At 36.2% G+C, this 26,172-nt stretch overlaps 1 protein-coding gene across 2 annotated transcripts in view; it reads right to left on the reverse strand.

The window, feature by feature from the left end:
• Positions 1 to 2,773: 2,773 nt before the first annotated feature.
• NAB1 (NGFI-A binding protein 1) overlaps positions 2,774 to 26,172 on the reverse strand; it is a 46,100-nt gene continuing 22,701 nt past the window's right edge. Inside the window, exons 3-8 of one of the 2 annotated variants that reach the window (XM_072813103.1) lie at positions 25,033 to 25,166; positions 22,203 to 22,254; positions 11,148 to 11,237; positions 9,370 to 9,529; positions 7,300 to 7,413; positions 2,774 to 5,284 (exon numbers count right to left, since the gene is read on the reverse strand). In XM_072813103.1, coding sequence (XP_072669204.1) covers positions 5,196 to 5,284; positions 7,300 to 7,413; positions 9,370 to 9,529; positions 11,148 to 11,237; positions 22,203 to 22,254; positions 25,033 to 25,166 — 639 coding nt within the window. In that variant the 3' untranslated portion in view covers positions 2,774 to 5,195. Of the gene's footprint in view, positions 5,285 to 7,299; positions 7,414 to 9,369; positions 9,533 to 11,147; positions 11,238 to 22,202; positions 22,255 to 25,032; positions 25,167 to 26,172 lie in introns of both variants that reach the window. The other variant, XM_072813102.1, reaches the window with a different exon arrangement.

Genomic DNA, 26,172 nt, shown 5'->3' on the forward strand with positions numbered 1-26,172 from the left:
CTGTCAGAAAAATACCTTGGAAATTGTGACCAAATAGATACAACCAGGAGACCTAGAATTCAATAGGATGTTGTGTTGTTTTCATACTTGAAAATTTTGTGGCCTTTAAAAGACAGGGAGAATATGAAATAAAGAAATAAAGGAGCTTAGTTAACCAATTCTGTAAAAAGAACCTATCATTGTTCATAGTTCCCTTAAAAGTGTTTGTTAAAATTTGTTAAACTTAGAGAAAGATTTACAAGTTCAAATTAAAAAATAAAGTTCTAAAAAAAAATAATAAAGTTCTGATTAGCTTTTTCTGCATACAAAAGATAAAAAGACCTTCAAGGTATTTACTTTTTTTTAATTTTCACAGGTCGGCAGACACGAAGTCAGAGGTTTTAAAGCTTGAACCATTGCCTACTCAAAAAAGTAAGAAAAGCCCTGGCCCTACAAAAATCTCAGAAGATGAAAGTTACCAGCGTACCTGATGTTTATAGTATCTAAAGAAACTAATTTAACCAATTATAATACATGTATAAAATGGAAAAAATACACAGTATTAACCTATCAATGCTGCACCACCTATGACAAACATACAAACTGCACACACATGATATTATATAGGACAATGCCCATATTCTCAGAGGATAGCATGTGAAATGTATAGGGGTAAAGACTGCATGATGTCTTCTGCTTATTTTAAAATGATTCAGAAAAAAATATATATAAATAGGTAAAGCAAATACAGAAACTGTTAATAATTATTAAATCTAAGTGTTAGGAATATGGTTATTCATTGTACTTCTCTTAAAAACTTCTTTTGTTTGAAATTTTTTATTATAAAAACTTAGAGAATAAATATATTGAGGAAAAAAAAAAAAACCCTAGCTCTAGCATTTAGCTTTTGATCAATTCTATGTAAAATAAGAATCATCTTACAGAGTCAATCAGGAAATAGTTAACGGTAAGGTTTCTGGTTTAAGATTAAACATTCACAATAAAAATATATTTCTGGACATTGGATCATTCTTTTATTAATTTTGGAGGCCCATGTGAGAATCTCATTTATGAGGACACCCACAGATAATAATGAATAAAGCTTAGATTCCCTGAAACAACACCCATGCACACAGCTGGACCATAAGGTGGTTTTTAGTTAAGTAGCAGCTACCATATATGGTTATATGCTGTAACCTGTTACAAACAAAACATTTACTCAATTCTAACTTTAGCTGTTTACCAACCAAATTCATTTCCTATAAAAGATAGACCTCCTCCTAGTTTCATTAGGTTAATATGTCGGTTGATTTTCTTTTGAAGACTCAGTGCAGTCAGTATTAAGTGAAGTTACAAGAATACAAGCAAAAGAGGTCAAATGTGTCAGTAATACCTTAACATTTGAGTAACCAAGTGAACAGACTATATGTGAGAAAATTCCTTGCACGCTTATGTAGGTTGTAATACCACCACCTGTAACTAGTGTAAGGTACACTAGGTGCGAGGAGCCTCATAATCACCAAATCCTAAAGCTTTTTCCAAGTGGTTTTACTAATTAAGGGCAAGAAAAAGCACACGTCCCCCCTGCCTTTTGTAGGTTCAGTGGGACTGTCAAAAAAGAATTCTTATCCTGATCTAAGCAGATCTAACTGGCATTCAGCATCAAAAACAACTTTTTTTTTTTTTTTGTCTAAGTAGTCTCAAAGTCTAAAAAACATTCACACCACAATGGCTTTCGAGCACATCTCACCCCTTTCTGTGAACTATCCTAGACCTGGCTGATCTCTTCTGCATCTCAATCACGGAATGTTTTCTTTCACCTGTAAAATACCTACTAAGTACACAGGATACACTTACATGTCAGCTCCTTATTCATTCCAACTCTGTAACACATTGGGATCTGCATTTTATCTGAGTGGTATTAGTTCCCATTCAACTAGGTATGGGATTCACAAGGGACAAGGATCACGCCTTGCTTCCTCTGTGGTCCCCCCCTGCATCCCACCGTCTAGCACAGTGTAGGGACCAGTGAAGCCCTCAGTTCATCTACTAAACTCATCGATTAACTTCACTGCAGGGGTGCTTGGGTGGCTTGGTGGGTTAAAGCATTCAACTGTTGATTTCAGCTCGAGTTGTGTGATCTCAGGTGGTGAGGCCGAGCCTGAACTCTCATCAGGCTCCACACTGGGGGTGAGGCCTGCTTGAAATTCTCTCCCTCTGCTCCTCCCTCACCTCTCCCCAGCGTTTTCTCTCTCTCTCTCTCTCTCTCTCTCTCTCTCTCTCTCGACTTCACTCTCTCAAAAAACAAAACAAAACAAAAGAAAACCACCTTCATTGCAAAGCTTCTGCTAATCTCTATCCTAGGTGAGCTCAGTATCTTATCATTAGTGGTAATACTGAGGCCAAATCACATTAACACTTTAAAAATATTAGTATATGATAAATGTTAAATCCTAACGTTCCTCCTTTTATTAATTTAGTTGGTTAGATATGGTGGGTCACTTTTACAATGTCTTTGTGAACCTCTCTCATGTGAGAATGACACAAACCAAACCAAACCGTATCCCCCATCAAGGCCAGAGTCAACAGAGTACCTGTTTGCCAAATAACTTTCTAGAAATGAAGGTAGCTGATAATAATGTTTCATCCTGACTTCAGACATAAGTCCTGGGCCTGGCCCCTTACACCATAGCCTAGCCCTAATAACCATTGAGGGGAGGCGGGGCGGGGTGGGGGGGGGCTAGTATTACTTACTGTGAAAAGTGCTTTGCAGAAAGTTCTATACACATAAATGTGTGAGGCACAGAAAATCTTTATTGCCACAGGAAGCAAGTGCACTCGTCCCACCTCACCAACAGATTTAAGAGTCACAGAAACGCAGACTTCACATAATAAAGTACAACACAGACTTGGGGAGAAATGGTCCCTTGGACTATATTGGCTGTAATACTGAGGTAACCAATTGACCTTGTTCAGTGAAAATACCTCTAACACAATGAAAAAAATCAACTAGTTATAACATCCAATTCATATATACAATTCAAATAAAAATATATATTATTTGCTTCAATGTATAGCAAATTTAATACATTAGTGTTTACAAAATAAAAACTGTATTCTACTGAAATTTTTCTTGTGCTTCCCCCTTATCATTACGCTTGAAAGACCAGGAAAGTATGATACTTAAGGAAACTTATTTATGGATTTAAAGATGCAGATGCAGTGTGTGGGTCCATGAAAGACAGATAAATATTAACTGGAAGATTACCGCATCTTTAAAAATTGTTGCTTATTAAAATCTACAAACTTGAACTGTAAGACACAATTAAAAAAAACCCACAAAATTTCTCAAAATAGATTAGAATACAGGAAACGTTTCATGAAACTACTGAGATACTAACCAGTTCTATGGCTAATATTAAAAACTGAACAATCTATTTAAATTGTACTCATACTATTTCTACACACAGTGAACAATACAACCACAATAATCAACCTCAAGCTAGCAACAAAGTTGCAAGGTCCATAAAAAGCTTCTTCAGTGGGCAAAACACTATGGTACAATTAAAACATTTAGGTAGGAAAAAGAGCCTTTCAATAGTATAAAAGTTGTTTACTGGTGTTTCTACCGTAAAGCTAGTCTACAAATCAAAATGAAAAAGCAATTATATATGTGACAGTGATCAGAGACTACAGTCCAGACATTTCATCTAACATGTGGCTGATGAATTTTAGTATAACAAATTATGACTTAATATTTTTTTTTACGCAGTTATGACCTAGAGCAGAACTAAAAACCAAAAAACCACATATTCCAGTTCAGTATGCTGTTCTCAGCAATACCTGGGTTTAGATGAATCTGGAGGAAGTAGGTAAGCTGTCAAATATCTTCTCTTAAACCAAAAGAAAAAATGTAAATTGGCAGAAATAGTATTTTTTTTTTAAACCATGGATTCCAATGTGTAATTCTCATAAGTATGCAAGGACATTATTAACATTTAGTCACACACACACCCCCAAATATGCACACAGCCTATTAATTAAATAGGGGGAAGGGATGAAAACATACTTTCAAGCTAAAATGGATCTTAAGAAAAAACTGCATACACATATATGAAAGGCATACAAGGTTGTGAAATAAATAACGAATCCAGGTGTCAACTAAACCTCCTCAGAATTATGCCTGCAAATGTGGGGTAGTGATTGTCCACACCTGTATGGTCTGGGCGAGCCCCGACTTTCTCTGATTCCATCCAGGACATAAAGAAGAATTTCAACCTATAAAATGGTTCTCACTCTATTATATTATTAGAGCCTTTTTAACAGTCACCATCCTTTTCACATTTGGGGTTAACTTACATATGTCTTAATCCATTCAACACCTTCTTAAATAGCAATATTTAAGTCACGGCTTTTGCACATCAGTTCAGTTGTTTCAAGTTCTTTGTCCAAGTAGTAGCTTCCTATTTTTATGATATAATGATATAAGCATTCTGAGTCAACTAAGTAAGAGATTTCTACTCTATTGCTCATCTTTTTAACTTTACTTTAGTATTTATTAATTGCATAAATGTGCCTGACTAAGCCAGCAAAAGTGACATTTTACGACTAAAAATGACACATTTCCCGTTAAACAAAATCAGTTTTATCAAATATTAAATCCACAATATTTTCCTTGGTTTAAGTTGAGCATTTGCTTTCCATTTTTCCAAAGTCACTGCAACCCTGCCAATAACTACATCACTTAAACTTTCTTTATGACTGCAAAGATTCTAAACTAACATATAATTTTATGCTAAACACACTTAAAAGTAGACAGTGAAATTTCAAGTAAAATAAACTGTTTCCACATTTATTGGACCAAAAGGCCTCCACATCTAGATTTTACTTCTATAAATTAGACAAATACATTGTACATTCTTAAATAATGAATGCTTACAATATTAATTTGTAAGCTTTTCTACATAAAATGACTTACACAGGAATGTGAATGGATCAATATTTCTGTTACAGACTGCAACATTCTCTCAATTTTCTCTTTTGTGGCTGTTGTTTTGTCTTCCTGGTTTCCGCAGACTACCGTATCAGTCCTTATGCTTTGGCTATGAATCTGTTTGAGCTGAATGAGGCAACGTTGGTTATTAAGGCTTATTTCTATGATGGAGCATTATCCTTAAATCGAATGCCATTTCCAGAGAATAGTGGGAGAATCACAGCTATCTTGAATCTTCAGGCTCTGTTTTGATGACTTTCTTTTCTAAAGTAAAAGCTGAGTGAGGGTAGTCTTTTAAAATCCCAAGATTCTCTGCATAAAAATGGAAACACAAAGAGTGCAAATACTTTAAATCAATGAATCACAAAAAAACAAATTCCAACTTATGAAACAAACCCCTAAACTCCATAGAACAGTATCAACTATTCATAATTCTGCGATTCCATACAAAAATTTTGTGTTTACAGAGTTGCAGTTAAGAGCTTGGATTCTGGATTTAAATTCCATCTCTGCCAATTAGTAGCTATATACATCTCTAGGCAACTTACACACCTCTCTAGGCCTTAGTATCTTTCTTCATCTATAAAATGGGGGATAGTACCTATATAAGGTGGCATGAGAGTCAAATTCTGAAAGACACAAAAAGCCACTTAGCACATAGACCATATTTTTATTTAATGCTTAGTTCAACATGATAAAAAACCATGTAAACTAAAACTGGTCATGCATATACAACAAAGTTACTAGCTAAAATATTTAATTACTATCAATGAAAAAATGAGACAGAAAACATCTTCCGGGACGCCTGGGTGGCTCAGTGGTTGAGCGCAGGGCGTGATCCTGGAGTCCTGGGATCAAGTCCCCCATCAGGCTCCCTGAAGGGAGCCTGCTTCTCCCTCTGCCTATGTCTCTGCTTCTCTGTCTTTCATGAATAAATAAATAAAATCTTAAAAAAATAAAAAGAAAACATCTTCCATATTTAAACATGGAACTGTGTTTAAAAGTTCTATCCATGATACATTAGGGTGGGAGAAACAGGGATAAGACTACTTTCATAAGGAATCATTCCTTGGGTTATGTGTATATAGTTATCTCAACCTCACGAAAACACTACAGAATAACAACAAAATGTAGTTTCTATGTGAAATACTGGAAGACAGATACCTATACACAAAACACACTTTGAAAAGGATTCTAGAAGTGTAACCAAAACTAAATAAAGCCTTATCTGAAATCAGTTCAATTTATGAATTTACTCACTCTATGCAAAAGTGGATTTTAAATTTAGCAAGAGTATAAAAAAAAAGTAGCTACCATTTACTGAATTCCTATCAGCCAGGCAATTCATATATGCTACCCTGTTCAATGCTTATAACTACTCTATGCAGGAGAAATTATGTCTGTTTTACAGACAAAGCAACAGACTTCAAGTGACTCCTAAAGTTACTCACTTTAACTCAAAGACGGAATGATACTAGATACTTTCAAATGGTGCTGGTCTCTACTACTTAGTGTCTAACTCACTTTCTCTTGGGGAAAAATAGGCAGACATCTAACTATAATAAAAGAAGAGCTTATCCTTTTATGGAGTTCAGTTTATTCTGAAATATAAATATCATCCCCAACATGCATCTGCAAGAAAAGTTTAGATTTTGGTATACAAGGTTTCTTAGTGGGAGAGCAAACACATAATCCATCAATTTCATAGTATGAAAGGCTGGAAAAAGGCAACAGCATAACTCAAATCAGCCATGGATTATTTGGTTTAAAATTCTGAAATAAATAAATAAATAAATAAATAAATAAATAAATAAATAAATAAATAAATAAATAAAATTCTGTATAAGGGCAGCTCAGTGGTTTAGCGCCGCCTTCAGCCCAGGCCGTGAACCTGGAGTCCCGGGATCAAGTCCCACGTCGGGCTCCCGGCAAGGAGCCTGCTTCTCCCTCTGCCTGTGCCTCTGCCTCTCTCTCTGTCTCTCATGAATGAATGAATGAATGAATGAATGAATGAATAAATAAATAAATTTCTAAAAATCTGTATAAAAGTCACCATTTGTGTAATAGATAATCAAAACTGTATCAACCTTTATGAGTTTCCCCTGTCAAATCTTTGGAATACTATGTTCTAAAAACGACTGGCTATTATTAGGGCAATCTTATTTCCAAGGGGAGAAAAACTGACTAGTAGCATTGTTAGTAATGACTTTTTCTTGGCTGGGGGGAGGGGACGCAGAGGGGTGGTGGAGATGTGGAAGATTGGAAAGTAGAATTTAAAGATGTTTTATTCAAGTGTTACTGTCTCTCATCACATCCCATTTTCTTACCTGACTGGGACTTTGCCTCACTGGAGTAAAGTCTACTCAGCTCTCCATCCACCACAAAATGATGCGGTTGTCTGTTCTGTAAATTAGGCATTCGGAGATTCAAAGGTCTTTCTCCTAATGAAAAGGAAGAAAAAACCCAATATGAATAATATTAAAAACACACTATTGGTTTTTCTTAAAAATATGTTTTCACAAATTTCCTAAACACTCCTTAGGGAAGGAGTAAGGAAAGGCAACAGGTACCGAAGAATTTAAATAATAGCTAGAGGAATATTTTAAATAATAATTGAGAAGGGAAATGGCAATTCATGCTAGTTCCAAGGTTTTACAATTCTATCAGGACGTTTTTTAAGAGGGATACGTAAACTAAAGACAGATTTCCAGTAAGTACTCCAATTCTGGCATATGGTAACATCCTCATCCCCTCTGTAAGGCATTCTCTTACTACCAGTGCAATTATTTTACCAAGACATGTCATTAACCACATAATAACAAATATCAAGACAGAGATGGCTTCAAACAATTGCCTAATCCTAAACAGCAAGAACAAAACTTATAGCAAATCCATTAAAACAGAATTAGCACAGATATGGTAAAATGTTTTACACGCCAAATCATCTCTCTCATGAACCTAAATCTACATACTCAGCTGACTGCCACCCCAAACTGCATTATCCTGGTTTCACGAATTAAAGTCATCCAATCTTTAATTTTGGTTTTGCTTAACTCTTTTAAGTCATAACCGTCAAGGATGACTAGAGAAGTTAAACAAGAGCTCAACTAAACAGTTTCTGTAATATTTTTAAAAAGGAAGAATGCTCTTCTCCTCCAGCACTCTGATCTGCTGATATATTTTATCCAACACTTAGAAAATGCTTGTTAAGATGGTGTTCTCACTTAGAAATCTTTTTTTTTTTTTTTTTTTTGACAATGGCAGCCACTCTCTAGAAAAGTATAACAATAATATGTAAAACATCGGGATGCCTGGATGGCTCAGCGGTTGAATATCTGCCCTAGGCCCAGGGCATGATCCTGGAGTCCTGGGATCGAGTCCCACATCGGGCTGGGCTCCCCACATGGAGCCTGCTTCTCCCTCTGCCTGTGTCTCTGGCTCTCTCTGTGTGTCTCATGAATAAATAAATAAAATCTTAAAATAATAATAATAATAATAATAATATGTAAAACAACATTTTTTTTTTCAAACATGTATCATTACTTGGAACTAGAGGATATACTTCTATATTATATATTGTACATTTTCCTCCATTAGGGTGTAAGCTCCAAGCCACTGATGCATCTTTGGTGCCTAGAAGAGCACCTGGCACACAAGAGATACTATGAGTAAATGATGATGATTTGAGATTTTCTTCATGGGTGAATACAAAAAAAAATGAAAATAGTTTTTTTAAACGATGAAAATATTCATCAATCATAGCTTTCTAAACTTAAGAATTCAAGAGAACAATTTCCAATGTCCCACATAAAATATCTTCATAGGGAATGTAGGCCAATCTAAAGCCTGAAAGCACATAAAATTTCTTCAAGTCTCTTCCATTCCTATAATATCTCTACAAATCTCTGTATTCTTGTCATAGTACTTTAGAAGTACTTACTGTACTCTCTTAGAAACCAAATATTATAAACATCATAGAAAAATTTGTTTGTGAAGTCTAAGAAAATACGAAATTGTGATCTTTTTTTTTTTTTTTTTTTTGAAATTGTGATCTTTTAAAAAATGATAAATGTCTCCCATGGAATCAGTTTCTTTGGGGAGAAGGATCTACACTGTTTACACGTCCCATTCCCACTCACCCTTTACAAAATAAGTGTCAACTGTGTATGTCAGCTAATTTAGGGATGAGGTAAAACACAAACATATAAACCAAACTCTGCTAATTAAATCTGCAGGATCAAATTTTTCTTTTGAAAAAGACAATTTAAAAACTAATTTTTATAAAGAATGTATAACAATCTATAAAATATCAGTATTTAAAAATAAGCTAACTTTTGTTTCTCTTTAAAGTGCACATAGTAACTGGCTCTCAAAATGTAGGTCACTCTAAGATATACCTTGTCCATCAGAATTATCAGAAGTCACACCATTAGGGCTGTGCTCTTCTGAGGTTTGCCTGTAAAGTCCTGCAGAGAGTCTTCTCTCAGCATGCTGCAGTCTCTCATAGCCAGCTGGGGTGCAAAGGAACTCCATCTGCTTTGCCATCACCTTTTCAGGCTGCTAGTAAGTAAAGCAAAAATAAAATCAGTAACTAAAACATTCTACATTTTTTTTAATGGTTTAAAGATGCCTATTTCAGACTCCAGGCAAATATATTTAGTATTCATTAAATTAGTTCACACTTCATGTGGTATACACGTTCCATAAATATGCTTAGATGTCTCTATCATGTTAAAACATAAAATGTTGGAATCTGTGCAAAAGAAAAAAAATCTTCCTGCACATCCTTTAAAGAGAATTCCATTTCAGCTCAAAGGCAAAATAACCTTAGCTTTGTTTCCCCAAGTACTGAGTCCTTTAAAATATTTTTTTTTTAAAAGGAACCTCAGAGCAACAGCAACATCTGCTATAAACTGCTTCTAACACACAGGGTGAGATCTTGGCATTTTTATTTTAGGATTTGGCACTATATCTACTCTGATATGATGACAGTATGTTGGGGGAGGAAAGGTGTAAAATGGCTGTCTAGAAGAACAAGACAAACACACCTCCCACCAAAATTAAACAATGCAAATTATGCAGGAAAAACACCAGTGCCAACAAGACTCTTCCCCTTCATCATGGAATGAAACTGCAGTATTTCCCAACCAATCATAAAAAGACACGCTTAAAATACACAAGTAAATAGAAATTCATCTTTGCATGTGTTTTATAAGTTCTTTCTTTATGTATTGCTTTAAATTACTTTTATATGATGTTCAAAGCAGTGCATTTGTGTTATTTTGCCAAGGACGTTAATAGTCAAAATGCAGATATGAATCACTGCCATGCCACATAGAAGAATAGTATAAGGAAGTAGCTATATAAAATTAGTTACAAAAAAATCTCAATTCACAATAGAAAAAAAACAATAAATGAAAAGTATTAATTCACAGAAGAGGATAAAATCTTATACTATTTTTCTGAATGCACATAAACCAGATCAAAAGGAGCTTGTAACTTCAATTCATTTGAACTTATTACTAATTAATTGATAAAATTTCAGCAAGATTTCCAAGGAGGAAATGTATTTTTCATTGTCTTCAGAAGAAGTAACAAAACTTGGCACTACTGAGTTGGCCAAGAGCAATCACTAGCTGGAAGATCCACAGGCATAAAACCTATGGTGCTTTCTAAAAGGTGGCATTTGCAGAAATGACTTTTTTAAATGTTAATTTCAGCACAGGACAATTAAATAATAGCAAAAAGTGCCTGAAGCTACCTATTAAACGTAACTATTTTTTCTCATACATGAATCAAAATGATTTAGCCATAGCTACAATGTTGATGATTAATGTTTTATTGAGAACTAGTACTACTGTATCCAGAGTTGTATTACACACAGCCATAGTCAACATGGCTATTTTCCTGGTAGCAAATCGCTTCTTTTAAGTTTTCTTAAGTAGAGAATCTGTCTTTCTTCCTATAAAACTACAAAGAATAAGTATCACTGTATCAGATTTTACTCATTACGTTATTATTGCTATCTTGTTGATACAGCTGTGGATCAAATGACATTTCAAAAACAACACAAATCCAGTCCTTGGATGCTTAAAATGGACTCTAGCTGAAGAAGTCATTTATTTTTCAATCTACAGATAAATAATATGGAATGTTAACTGGTGGTTTACATTACCTGTGAACCAAGAGCAGCGAGTTCTTCACTCTTAGCTTTAGCTTGCTGGAAGAGTGTTTGCATAGAGTCCTGGAAATCTGGAAATCCATCCTATGGGTCAAAGAATAAGTCCTTTTTTACTTAGAGTTTGTAAATAAAATATCAACAACTCAGAAAACAGGGCAAAGAAAACCACGTTAATCCTACTACCCAAGTAATCATGATTAAGATTTTTTTTTCATGATTAAGATTTTAATGTATAATACTTCTTTTCAGTCTTTTATCTACAATTACCCTATTTCTACAGCTGTAACCTCACAATAATACAAATGAGAAAGATAGTAAGACTTATACATCACTGGAATACAGACTTCACAAGCATTTGTGAATAATAATGGTTATATAACATTTCATATAGCATTTCACCTAGTGGTTCAATTAGTGATAATCACTATATTCAATCAGATGTTTAGATTCTTTTTCTTATTCTTAGATTGAAAAACACTCCAAAAATATTTTCATAGAAATAGCATTTTCCGTAGCTTAGATTACCCAATACAGTCGATTCCTAGAAGTTCAATTACTGCAAAGGGATGAACATTTTTATGAACATTTTTCATTCACTACTTCCCCCAAGGGCCTTTACTAGTTAATCAAACCCTAAGTTTTTCTTGCCAGGACTGGGTGGTGTTGTTTTCTTCATTTTTGCCAATTCATATTTTTGTAATGAGATTCAAAATTTTTAAAACTTTTATATACTGTAGTTATATATATTTATAAATTCTTCTATCATTATAAGCTTCAAAAAGGTATCCTGCTTTAGAGATTTGATACTCAAACCTACCCTCTAATTTTTCTTTCTTTTTTTAAAAGATAGATTTATTTATTTATTTATTTATTTATTTATTTATTTATTTATGATAGACATAGAGAGACAGAAAGAGAGGCAGAGACACAGGCAGAGGGAGAAGCAGGCTCCATGCAGTGAGCCCGACGTGGGACTCGATCCCGGGACTCCAGGATCACTCCCTGGGCCAAAGGCAGGCGCCAAACTGCTGAGACACCCAGGGATCTGCCCCTCTAATTTTTCTAAAGCTTTATTTCATTGTTTGCTTTGTTTTTTAAATTTAACTCTCTAACCACCCATCAGAAATTTATTCTGTTTTATATAATGGGATAAAGAACCAATGAAAATTTTCTTCAAAGCGCTACCCAATAATCCCAACCTGAATTTCTAAAGAATTCTGCTGATGTGTCATTTCTCCTTCAGCATTTCATTGACAGGCAATGGGAACTGAATCAGAATGACCTGCACTCAGGGCGCCTGGGTTGGCACAGTTGGTTAAGAAGCTGACTCCTGATTTCAGCTCAGGTCACAAGTTCAAGGTCCTGCAATGAGGCACCATGTCAGGCTCCTTGCTCAGTGGGGAATCTGCTTCAGGATTCTCTCCCTCCCTCCCCCTGTTCACCCTGCACCCCTTTGCTCACACATACACTCTTTCTGAAATAAATAAATCTTGAAGAAAGCTCTGCTTTCCATGTTCCAATTCTATCACTTATTCGCGATATAACACTGGAGGAGTAACTCCACCTTCCAGAACCTTAGCTTCTATCATATAAAAAATAGAGACGGACACTTGGGTGGCTCAGTCAGTTAAGCATCTGCCTTCAGCTCAGGTTATGATCCCAGGGTCCTGGGATGGAGCCCTGCATTGGCTCTCTCCCTCTCTCTGCTACTTGTGCGTGCACTTGCTCTTTCTCTCTCAGAAACAAACAAATTAATAAAATCTTTAAAAGAAATACAGATAAGATCACCTATCTGTTAGGGTTGTTGTGAGGAGCAGATGAGACATTGCCTATAGCATGTAATCACTGCTAAGTAAGTGTATCAATACATAGGAAACAGAACGTCTATTAAACAGAACTAACTTGGGGGCACTCTCCCCCTGGACAATACATCAACTTAAATGATTTTCACTGTATACTATATATATATAGTGTGCCAATCCACCTACTACTTTTTTCCAGCTTTTTTTTTCTCATTTATTGCTCCACGTGAATTTATAATCTACAAACATCACAACAGCATGGTTTTAGTAACTTTACTAAAAGCTACTAAAGAACTCCTCACCGAAATGGTCATTGATCTCCAAAATATTTCACCCTTAGTTTCATGAGCTAATTATTTGTAGCAAAGAGTAAATCATTAAAAACCAAAATTCTTATAGTAACATAGCAGAAAGAGATGTAATAATAACATAATATCTTATCTTATATGAAATAAGAGATACTGATTCAAAAGTTTTTCTCCATCAGGGTCTTATTTCTCCACTGTAGATCTCGTGTTTTCAAAGATTTCATCTAAAAATTTCATTTCTTAATAATTTGCCATTTTTAAATTCAAAGACATGCAATGAAATAGAGTCAAGGGCAAATAAATTTGACATCTTGAGATAGTTCAGAGAGCTCCATGGTGGGTCAACAGACAATCAGCATTTTTAAAGTAATGAAAATAGTTGCCTTTCCAGGACCCCACAAAAACCAAGGACTCTGGGCTCAGAGGAATGTATGTAATATAATCATTGACTGAGCTAGAATGAACTTTATACAAGTGGATACAATCTAAATCCAAGTCAAAAGTACACTTGTTTCGTCATTCCATTTTCCTCTAAGAACTTATTTAGACCTACAAATCTAACTTTCTCTTTAGCAATCTCTCTTTTGCGTTAAGAGCACCTATCTGTTGGGGTTGTTCAACGAGGGAAATTCAATGAGGGAAGCTAGGAGAAGATCTGGAAAACAAGAGAAGCTATCACTTTCCAGGTGACTACCCCACACCACCAGTTCCAACTATGTTTCTGTATTTTACACATACTATCTCATTTAATGTCTACCACAGCCCTAGATTCCTTTCATTTTACAGCTACAGACACTGGCTTCAAAGCCTCTGCTCAAAGTATAAAATCACAGAGTTACCACATTTATGAAATTCACTGCCGTAAACAGAGGCACATCACATCCTTTACAGCTCTGATTTTCATAAGCTGAACTGATTTAGATTTACAATGAGTTCAAAACTCAATTCTACTACTTACTTACTTTGATACTAGAAAGACTATTTCATCTTTTTGTGTCTACTCAGCTAACTTTAGAACCATTCTAAGAAACCAAAAAATTCATGAAGAACACTTAGCTCAACGACTGGCACATAGATATTACCCCATAGATGTTTGCTACTGATATTTATTAAGTTCCCCTTAAATGCTACCAGATTTTTATTTTTTTACTTTTTAAAATTTAAATTCAATTTGCCAACATATATCATAACACCCAGTGCTCATCCCATCAAGTGCCTCCTCACTGCCTGTCCCCCAGTTACCCCATTCCCCCACCCATCTCTCCTTCAGCAAAATGCTACCAGATTTAATCACAGTAAAATAGCATGCTATGAGTGACTTGCTGCATCTCTATGATACAGGGGGAATAAGATAAACGTTAGGGATATTTACATAGTATAGACATCTTAGAGATTACTTACACGGTATAAGAAATCTTGGGTATTAAACAATAAAATCAGCAATACTATTTTGATAGGAACTGTTTTAGTGGAAAGAACAACGGAAATTTGGAAACACTTGTTTATTCATTAATCAAAAATCCCTCGTTTGCCTAATAAGTTCTAGACTTTGTACTCAATGCTAGGGATTCAATGACTCCTGAGAGAAAAGGACAAAGAGATCCAGAACATAGTGGAGGACACTGTGTCAGGGAAGTCTTCTGAGAGGGCATGATGTCTAGGCTAAGACTTGAAAGAGAACCCTAGGCAAAGACAGAAGCTTATAGAAAAGCCTGGAGGCGGACAGCTGGGTGGCTCAGTGGTTGAGCGTTTGCCTTTGGCTCAGGGCGTGATACTGGGGTCCTGGGATCGAGTCCCACGTCGGGCTCCCTGCGTGGAGCCTGCTTCTGCCTCTGCCTGTGTCTCTGCCTCTCTCTCTGTGACTCTCATGAATAAATAAAAAACCTTTAAAAGAAAGAAGAAAGAAAGAAAAAGAAAGAAAGAAAGAAAGAGAAAGAAAGAAGAAAAGAAAAGAAAAGAAAAGAAAAGAAAAGAAAAAAGAAAAGAAAAGAAAGAAAAGAAAAGAAAAGAAAGAAAAGAAAAGAAAGAAAAGAAAAGAAAAGAAAAGAAAGAAAAGAAAAGAAAAAAGAAAGAAAAGAGAAAGAGAGAGAAACAAAGAAAAGAAAAGCCTGGAGGCAAAAAGAACAGGACAACACACTTGGGAAGCCAGACAATATTTAATATAGCTAACAAGGGAATACACTGAGAAAGGAGTGGTGAGAGAAGTTGGATACGCAGGGCCAAATTCTGTAAGGCCTTGAAAGCCATGTTAAGAACTGTAGATTAAAACAAAACAAAACAAAAAAAAAAACAAAAAAACCTGTAGATTTTGTCCTAAAATCAGAGAGAAGCCACTGAAGGTCTCGGGGAAGAAACAAACCAGATCTGCGTTTCTTAAAGCCCAATATGAATGTGAGGGGGACAATATACAGTTCCGGCTTCTCAACATGCCCTGGGTGGAGTGTGCCCAGGCCAGAACCTCCAATATTCCAGTGCTGTTCTAGTCTTGTGTTGAGAACTAGATGTGTGATACCAGGCAGGAAAGTTAACCTCCTTATTTCCGTTGTTCCCAAGTTTTTTTTGTTTTTTGTTTTTAAATTCATGATAGTCACACAGAGAGAGAGAGAGAGGCAGAGACATAGGCAGAGGGAGAAGCAGGCTCCATGCACCGGGAGCCCGACGTGGGATTCGATCCTGGGTCTCCAGGATCGTGCCCTGGGCCAAAGGCAGGCGCCAAACCGCTGCGCCACCCAGGGACCCTGTTCCCAAGTTTTAGATGGAGATGAAACCATCTGCTTTATCCACCCAGTGGAGATTTGTGGGGATTAAATGAAGTAATGCAAATGGTAACTCTTGGCAAAGTACACACTGCTATACAAACATATGATGGCACCATTGTCCAGATTATTCAACCATGAGAATATGGAAAAGCTGGAAGGGGAGGACTTCAAACTCTACATGTGAAAAATTTTGGGAAATAAGACACTGCTCCTTTGTTAATAAAGAGAAGTAAAAACATGCAATAAGCAATAAACGACAATATCCAAGTAATCAGTGGTCTCTCTGAGACTGGAGTACATTAGTCATTCTGATTTGCTCCCACAGTCTCTGATAGTTCATTATGGGAAACTACAGGACTGAGGAGCTACATTTTCAGGTACTCCAAAATATATGGCTTAGAAACAAGAGTGAGAACATTCCCAAGAAACTGGTCTCTTTCACATGATGTTTGGTGCAGGACTTTTGTTATATGTCTCTCAAGCGTTTTTCTCCAGAACCAGCTGTACCATTGCTATGAGCAATTTATCTTCATGTCATATTCTTGGCTACTGCCATTAATCATAGTGTTCCCATACTGGGGAGACTCTGATTCTGAGCACTGAGAAAATAAAAGACACAGGGTGGGATGCTGTTCATGACCTAATTACTCTCATCCCATTGGTCTCCACCCCCATTCCTCCTCAACCTTGCCACCAAATATCAGCAAGCTACTTTAAAGCCACTGCTTAGCTGTCTTTAAAATGGTTTGTTCCACCAGATGTTCTCAGCCTCACACGTGCATTTTCTTTTTTTTCTTTCTTTCTTTTTTTTTTTTTACTCACACTTTCTATATGAATAGCAGATTGTAATGCTTCTGTTTTTCTGATCCAGAGGGGAAGAGTCTACATCAAATTAGACCAGCTTTCTTTCAACAAACTTAGTAACAGCGTAGGTGGATGTTCTGACCCTCTTCCCTCCCCCTGCCTCCTCCTTCCACCCCCATCCCACTGGAACTGCTAGCAGATGTTTCCTCTAAGTCTTTCTTCTTCAAGCCCCAATTCTCTGACTTTCTGGTCTCTATTAACAAACCGCGTTTCTTTCATCCAGTTATCTCTGATTGCTTTGCACTCCCAGCCCACACAGGATCAAGAATGCTGTCACCTCCCATCTCTTTGCCTAGTCTTCAGCAATTTCAGTGAACGAAGAAATTCTACAGATGAGATCTGAACACTAACAGCCCATTTAGTCAGCTCCCGTGGCCAGTCCCAAGACAGGTGCTCTTACATATTCTTCCTCTCTTCCAAGATATTACTTACAACACTGGAGGTAATGACAGGATTTGTTCGTACAACACGCTATGTTCTTAATGAAAAAGAAAGGCTATCAACTGAATCCACTTTTAATTAATGTTTTTAAAAGACAAGAGTACCAGGGACTTCGGGTGTTGGTTTTTCATCTCCTTTAACTAGCTGTCAAGTTGTCTTAAATGCATTGTCATAGGTACAATATAAATAAGTCAAACTAATTTTTCTTGACTCACTCTCTTTCCAACAGTGCTTTTCTTCATCCTAAACTGTCTGTCAAATGGCAATGTCTTAAATTTAAATACATTTTGTAATTTATATTGTTAAATTTTCCACTCAAAACTTAATAATGTTTGGGTATGCCTCCTTGAAATAGAAACTGGTAAATGCCACTCCTTCCCCCCTCTTTAAAGACTACCAATTCTGCACACACTCGGCCTTCTAATCCTAACAGTGCTTTTTACACGGAAGGTGCTTTGTGAATGCTCATCAGCACCCAGGAAGGTAGTATTGCTTTGCAGTTTAGGAGTCAGACCCAGATTTGAAGCCCTGGCTCTGCCACTAGATAGCAATGTGGCAACTTGAGCAAGTTACTGAGACTTTCTTGGTGTTTCTTTGGCTATAAATGGAAATCATAAAGCTTCCACATAAGGATAAACAAGAAGGTTTGTGATAATGAATTTCAAATGCCTAGCAGGGACATGCATTAACAGATTCAATAAAAAAGTTATTTTTCACAAGTTTCCCAGAGCTAGATTTGAGGTCTCTGAAGAAAAAGCAAGCAATAAACATAATTCATTTCCATTTTAGCTGAAAGTGGATCCATACAAAGGGTTGCATTCCAGGTGGGCAAGCTATTTATCCAGCCGGGACAGGAGAAATACCCCCAAACCTCACTTACTAACATAAAAGGTTGAAAAGGTGCCTTCCTTAGAGGCTTCATTCCAAATGATGGGTTACCCTAAGGCCTTTCCAAGCTAGCAGGCTTCTTCCTCCATGTCTACTGCATTATTCTCAGAATTATAGAAGGTTCAAAATCTCTTGTGGTTTTTAATATCTAATATTCCCTATAGAAAGGAATGCTATTTAAGGACAACAGATTATTCCGAGTACTTCACTACAATCCGTATCCTATATTAAATGATAACAACAAAAACAAAAAAATAGCTAACTATCCTTAAAAGGAAACAGCCTACTACACAATAAGAGGGGAAAAAAAGAACTCACACAAGGATTTTAAAACTTCTACCTAACCTTCCACAAACAGATCAGAAAATCACAGCATTTAGCAAGAAGAAAACATCTTACCAAGCTTGAACAAAATGCTAGTTTTATGAGTGTCCTAATGTACTGGTAATGGCATGCAAGAAAATGTTTCTTTCCCTTACATGTCTATTTTTTATGTGATTTCTATTTTGTCTACTGGATATTACATTTCTTTTTGTTCACTAGAAAAACTAATTTTTTTTGAGATAAAAAAAGTCAGTAACTTGGCATGTGTGTTAATTGGTTATTATCATGGATTTTAGAAAAAGAAAAATGAAAATGAAAGAAAAATTCTCATTAATTTGGGCCTAGTAATTAGTAATCTGCTATAATTTATAATGCATTAAGCTTATCTTTATAGGATTTTCTTTTAATGGAGAATTAGTAATTCAAATGAAATAAGAAACAGGATGTTCAAAGAATTCTAAAATCCTTCTAGTTTTACTTATGAAGTCCTTGGTATCAGTTATAAATTCCGAACAAACTGGTCTCATTGTTCTCTGAATATGTGTAGTTATTTTCTTAGCTCTGTCTCTGCCCATGCTAGTGTATCTCTGTGATGCCCCTCGACCCCACACCTTTACCTTCTGGAACTCTACCCTTCTTTTATCCCCTCAACAGAGCCTCCTTTAATCTCTCCTCTTGCCAGGAATTCTCCCCCCCTCGCTGGGAGCCACATAGAAAGGAGGTATAAACAATGCACTAATACTTGATGAAATGTCATTAAGGGAGTTTACAATCCTACACACCACTCACTACCTGCTTCAGAATCAGCTTCCAGAACCGAATGAGTAGCTCTGGTATCTCGATCTGAATTAGAGTACACCAGAGAACTTAAACAAGGATTGATGCCAATACTGTATATTTTGCAAAGGATTACACTGGCTACATGTGTAGGAACACATATGCATAACACACACATACTCTGAAGATACTGTTGCCCAACCATACATGAGTGCTTTTAAAAAAACAAGCAAAAACAAAACATTTAGAACAAACCAGCAAAAGAAGTAAACTACTGTCCTAAATTCAAAGCTCAAATCCCTATTTATTTCTGGGAAACAAAAATCAAGAATTTAGTGTCTATAAGAGCGTTTAAAGTAGCCTGAGTTGATGAATCACACTTGTCTTATTTAGGAATGGTTAAAACTGTTATTCACAGAAAAAGGAAACAGCGATTATCTTAATTCTAAGTCCAGAACTGTTCAAGTGGCTTTGTGAACGCTAGTAAAACAATAAACTAACCAGGGATCCCTGGGTGGCGCAGCGGTTTGGCGCCTGCCTTTGGCCCAGGGCGCGATCCTGGAGACCCGGGATCGAATCCCACCTCGGGCTCCCGGTGCATGGAGCCTGCTTCTCCCTCTGCCTATGTCTCTGCCTCTCTCTCTCTCTCTCTCTCCCTGTGTGACTATCATAAATAAATAAAGAAAAAATATTTAAAAAAAAAAAAAAAAAAAACAATAAACTAACCAAATAGAACCATCATTCAATTATCTCTAGTGGAACATATTTAAAGGTGACATCTAATGCTAGTAACCCAACATTCTGAGCTACTAAAAGGAAACTCAAAACGTTATGACTGGATACAAAAAACACTTTGCTTAAATTTCAGATAAGGGCCAATGAGAAGGTCAGAAAGACTTACCAATACAGCCTAACAAGAAAAAAAATGACAGCTCAAACAGGCCATGAGACTCATGATCTCAAATTTCAATGTACAACAGTGATCTCTGAACACAGACAACAAAGGAAACCAGGGCCTAAATGTGACAAGAGTGCGAGTCCAGGTCACACAGAGAGCCAATGGTGGACAGAAAGAGAGGTGGACAGAATTTGTAGGCTAGCAGGTGACTACTTTTCCTGGTCTGTAGGCACATTTTATACCGTCTTTCCTCTAAATCCTTCAATGGCACATGCCTTCTTAGCGGTGTCTATGTTCACCTGCCATCCCTTCAGGGGCAGAGTCACTGGGATCCTCTCTTGTTCATGATCTTGGGATGCAACAGGATGGAAACTACGTCACTAGTTAGATTATCTTCTAATGGCCTTTTGGATAATTTCAGCAAGTTTTTTGCATAATATCTGAGGTTAACCCATCTTAAACATTACAAAGAGCTAACAGTGAGGTTGATTAAAAATAAAAATATAAGCACAATTTTTTAAAGTGTGGCCTTTTTTGGACAAAAGTCTTCTCTTCTTTGAAAACCACTGCTTTAGGCTAAAGTTTTCAAGAAGTCAAAGATGCTTCATCATAGCCATTGATTATTTCACCCAACAGATTTTATTAAGTGCCTATTAAGTACAAGGCACTATTATCAAATCTGACTATAAAGTAGTGGACAGGTAAGAGCTGGAGTCTTATCTAATGGGGCAGACTTATAATAAAAACAAATATATATAATTTCAGATACCAGTTAAGTACTATGAAAACACAACAAACCAGGAGAATGAGCCTAAAGCTGATTTTGAGGTAAGGGTGCCCTTTTACAAAGAGAGGCGTGGAAGTCAAGGAAACTCTCGGCTATGAGCTGAAGCCATGGGAAGATCTAGGCAGGGCAACAAACAGTAAGCGCTGAGGCACAAATGAGTGTGGCATATTCCAGCAACAGAAAGTGGGTCAGTGTAGCTGAGACACAGTAAGAAGGGGGAAGTGTGGTAGGAGATGAGGTTAGAGATACAAGGTTAGAGTCCAATCATGTTAGGTCTTAGATGTCTTGGGGAAAAGTGTAGATTTTACACTAGGTATAGTAGTAAGCCATTGGAAAGATTTAAGTGAGAAAGGGATTTATGTTTTTAAAAGAGCATTGTGACTTCGGTATGACTGAAAGATTAGTCCACACAGACGCTTCATTAAAATGAGAAGAGTTTAGGATAGTCAAACATAGCTTATTTGCTCTAACTTGAAATTAAATAACAGATGACTAAGAGAGTAATAAGGACCTTCATCCCCTTGCCCAAGAAAAAAAAGGAAGGAGCTGTCAAACTTCAAATTTCTACACTGCTTGCTGCAGACTGGCCTTTTAAAAAAACGTTCAATCCAAATTAAGGAACAGTACTTCTGAAACCATTCTACAGTTCTGACAGCCCTAAGAAAAGCACTTTTTTTGTTGTTGCTCAACTCCCACTTTACCTCTTGGAGGCCTACAATCAGGACAGCCTCAGGGCACCTGGGTGGCTCTGCTGGTTTAGCATCTGACTCCTGATTTCAGCTCGGGTCATGATCTCAGTGTCCTGGGATCAAGCCCAAGTCCAAGCTTGGGGTCCCAGCTCAGTGGAGAGTCTTCTTGCCTCCCTTCCCCTCCGCCCTCTAGCTCCTCTGAATGTATTTGATGACTAATGATATAAGATCATAAAACAAATCATTTAACCAGCAAAATCTTAAATCTGTAAGAAAAACCTATTGACAAATCAACCTGTGATAAACTGACTGGACATCAATCTCATTACTGTTTCCTTCTAAGAATTTCTTTAGTATCCTACTTCAAATTAGATACCTCAAGGCAACACAATTCTATATTGTTTTAAAGATTCCACAATTCACCTTTTTCATTTGTTTATGGAACATCCTTTTCCAGTTTGAACTAGTAAGTAAACATTATTAGCATAAGAAAATATAATGCATAATCTTACCTCCACTTTAATTCTTTTTGGGGACAATTCATCTCTTTCTCCACATTTTGACCTGGATGGAATGGGAAAAGAGAAAAACTTGAGAAGGTAACAAGTCTTATTCTAAAGACATCTCAATCTATAAACTTCCACCCATATAGCCCTGAAACCCTCATACCAGAAAGTAAGACATTCATAATGAACACTGACATAACAAAAGAGACTTTTCATTATTTCTACTTAACATTAAGGAAATATGCAGACACAATTAAACATTTTAAAAGACCTACTATCTAAGAATTCCCTACAAAGAAAATACTCAATAAACATGCAGTGATGATCACATAATGAAAAAGGAAAAAAAAATCAAGGAGGATTGTATTGCATGATTATCTTTTTATGGATCAGTAGGAACACTTCAGAATAAAATGACCAAAGTGGCCATTTAAGATGAATGCTTAGGGTTATGTAAGATTATGTGGGTGTGTGTGTGTATACATATTTTTAAAGATTTTATTTATTTATTCATGAGACACACAGAGAGAGAGGCAGAGACACAGGCAGAGGGAGAAGCAGGCTCCCTGCAGGGAGCCCGATGTGGGACTTGATCCTGGGACCCCGGGATTACACCCTGAGCTGAAGGCAGATGCTCAACCGCTGAGCCACCCGGGCATCCCAGGGCTATGTAGGATTAAAATGCATTTTGTCTGCCTAGTGAAAGTACAGATCCACTTTCCCTTGACCTAGAGATCCCTCTGCTGGGACTCTATCCCAAAGATACCTACAGATATATGAAATACTACTGCCAATTAAACTGTAATAAGCTATCAATTATAAGTTATCCCTCAAAAGATGTTAAAATGTCAAAAAAAGTACATTTCAGAATCAACACAATACGTATGGTGTTATTTATTATGGTGCTATTTATAATGATAAAAGACTAGAAATAACTCAAGTATCCACCAACAGAAGACTGGTTAAATAAACCATGCTGGGGGCACCTGGTGGCTCAGTTTGTTAAGCATCTGCCTTCAGCTCAGGTCATGATCCCAGGGTTCTGGGATCGAGCCTCACATGGGGAATCCCTGTTTCTCTCCCTTGCCTCTGCCCCTCCCCCTGCTCATGCTTGCTCCCTCTCTCAAATAAATAATATTTTTTAAAAAATCATAATAATCCACACAGTACAATACCATGCAGCTGTAAAAAATAGTGAGCAAGGTGTGTATGTATCTCTCTATGACGAGATCTCCAAGATAAGTTAAAAGCAAAATACAGAATAAGTGCATAAATACTACCTATTGTTTTTTGGAAAAAAGGTAAAAATGAGAAAACATATTTTTATCTGCAAATGTATAAACATACATTGGAAAGATGAAAAAGAAACTAGTAAAACTATTTACATTGAGGAGAAGAAGTTAAAAAGAGACCAGAAGAGGAATGTAACTTTTTATATTATGTATTCACAGAGCTTTGGCTTCTAAATTATGTAAACACGTTATTACATATTTAAAAATATACTTAACTTAAAAAGTACATAAATGTAAATACTACAAGAAACAGCTAAAAATTGTTGAAAGCAGTTGCCTCTGGGGTGTGGTATTCAGAAGGGGAAAAGGGTGGAGTGGGGAAACTGCTGAGTTTCATTATAAGCTCTGTGTACTATATGTCTCCTTAAATCATGTATATGTATAACTTTGATTAGATTATTTAAAGAAACCAGTCAGAAAATGTGTAATAGAGTGAAAAAAATTTAAAAAATCACTTCATCAGCTCCTGATTACCTAACTTAAAAAAATATTATAAATAATTCCATAATATTGCTGTATATTCTGAGCCTGTTCATTTAATCTGCATATTTTTACTTTGTGGCAGTTTGTAAATATGTGGACCCTTTAGGCAGGGTGGCCCAGGAAGCTGCTATGAGTTAGGGGAAATCATGATGACAGCAAAGGCCTCAACAGTGGCTTTCCAAACTTCAATAGGAACAGAATAATTTGGGACACTTGTGAAAATTTGGATTGCAAGACTCCGTCCCCAGAAATTGTGAGTTATTAGGGCTGGGGAGGGTACTCAGGATGTGTCTTTTCAACACACATTCAATGACTCTAATGCAAAGGGTCATCTGCATCTTCTCGGAGAAGCAGTGGGACACACAACTGACAACAAACTAGAAATCAGGGTCCATGTGGAAGAAGAGAACAAAATCAAAATAGTAATACACAATTTGGCTTAGGATTTAAGTGAAGATGAGATGAGGAATAAGATGTATTTATAGTAAACTTTAAAATCACCACTGCTTTTCAACATGTAGGTTTTTTACTTCAAATATTCCATATTCCACTTCCATATTTCAAACACATGTCCATAGTCCATGTAATCTGGCATCTTCCAATTTTCCCTTAAACACGGGTCAATGGAGTCTTTTCATCTATTGAACTAACTTCATTAGATTGCAAACAACTTGCAAAAGGAACCACTTTGCTTCCTCAAAGAGTTCAACAAGTTCATATAGTTAGTGGGTATACAAATAAATCTATACATGCTGACTAACTAAATCCCATCATCACACTCAAAACCAAAGCTTCTGTGTGAGAAGAAGGTTTACAACCACCACCAGAACAATGCTGTAGTGCTAGGGAACTGTCTTTCAAAAGAAAGAAAAGAAAATTAAACAAAACAACAAAAACCACATTAGCAATGTTTTGAAAAGTCCCTTCACTCTTTAAAATTTTACAGAACCATCATCAATCACATCACACTTCTACTTTTGAAAAATGCTTATTATATTCTAACAGTGGGTAGTGTTGTAAGTTCTACTTCTATCAAGCGATACTGTCAGTTACACACTTACTTGGTGGTTCTGTAGGTATATTTGTAGGTGACTTCTCGAGAAATCTGCCTCGCCAGGGCAAACAGTTCATCTCTTCTTGTCAGCAGGGCATTATCCTTCACACAGAGCTGAGCAGCCGCTTCATTAACAGTGAGCTGTGTATCCAAAACAAAATTTAAAGCTTATAAACATCTTTATTTCATCAATATGAAAAACATTTCACTTAAGGATATAAAAATGTCACATAATTATAGAATGGGATCATAGTTTATGAAAATCAGGGTGTGTCTTTCTTTATTCCTTATTAGTCCTAATGCCTAATTTCAGAAGAAAAATCACATCGCCTACCATCTCTCAGAACTCAAATTAACCAAAATAGTCATCTTGGTTTTATTTATATGCTTAATTTATTTTTGTTTAGGTATGAGTTTATTGAAAATAAGCAAAATAAAAATAAAGTAAAAAATGTTCTGTATCTGTTTTATGAAAAGTCAAAGATTTGGTATGTTTGTTGGTAATACTTCCCTAACTAAAAGTGAGTACACATGGTCTGACAGATACTTTTTTTTTCAAGGTGAACTGACTTGAAAATTCATAGGAAGGAATAAAAATTTGATGATTTGAGTTAAATATTTATCAAATTAGATTTAAAAAAGGGGGTTATTGTAAAATAGAACTATAAAGGAAAATCAAAGTCTTGGAGTCACTAATTCTTTAAATTTCATCTAATTCCACTCTTTTATTTAAGTATTAAATAATGGAATAGAGTTGCTACTTGACAGAGCACCTTGTACTGGAATTCAAAATAGCAAGTTATCTGATATTCAAAATCTGAATTGTTTAATAAATCAGAAAAGGTTTTTTTCACATAATTTTGCCAATTTAAATAGATGTAGGGAATTGCCATTGTTTTTTTAAAAATAAGAAACATACTCGTTCTAGGCATGATTAACAGCAAAAAGAGAAAGGGATTTGATGGCAGACAGAGCTGAGGGGAGTCTTGCTCCATCATTTACCATCTGTGTGACTCTGGCATGTAAAAACTTCTGAGCCTCAGTGTTCTCAGAGGCAAAAATAGGATAACAAAACGGGAACTACCTCAAGGGACTAACAAGAAATAAATGAAGAGACACACCTGGCACAAAGTTGTTCTTCAGTATT

This window comes from Canis lupus, chromosome 36 (genome assembly GCF_048164855.1).
Source record: "Canis lupus baileyi chromosome 36, mCanLup2.hap1, whole genome shotgun sequence".
In the NCBI taxonomy this organism is placed as follows: Eukaryota; Metazoa; Chordata; class Mammalia; order Carnivora; family Canidae; genus Canis; species Canis lupus.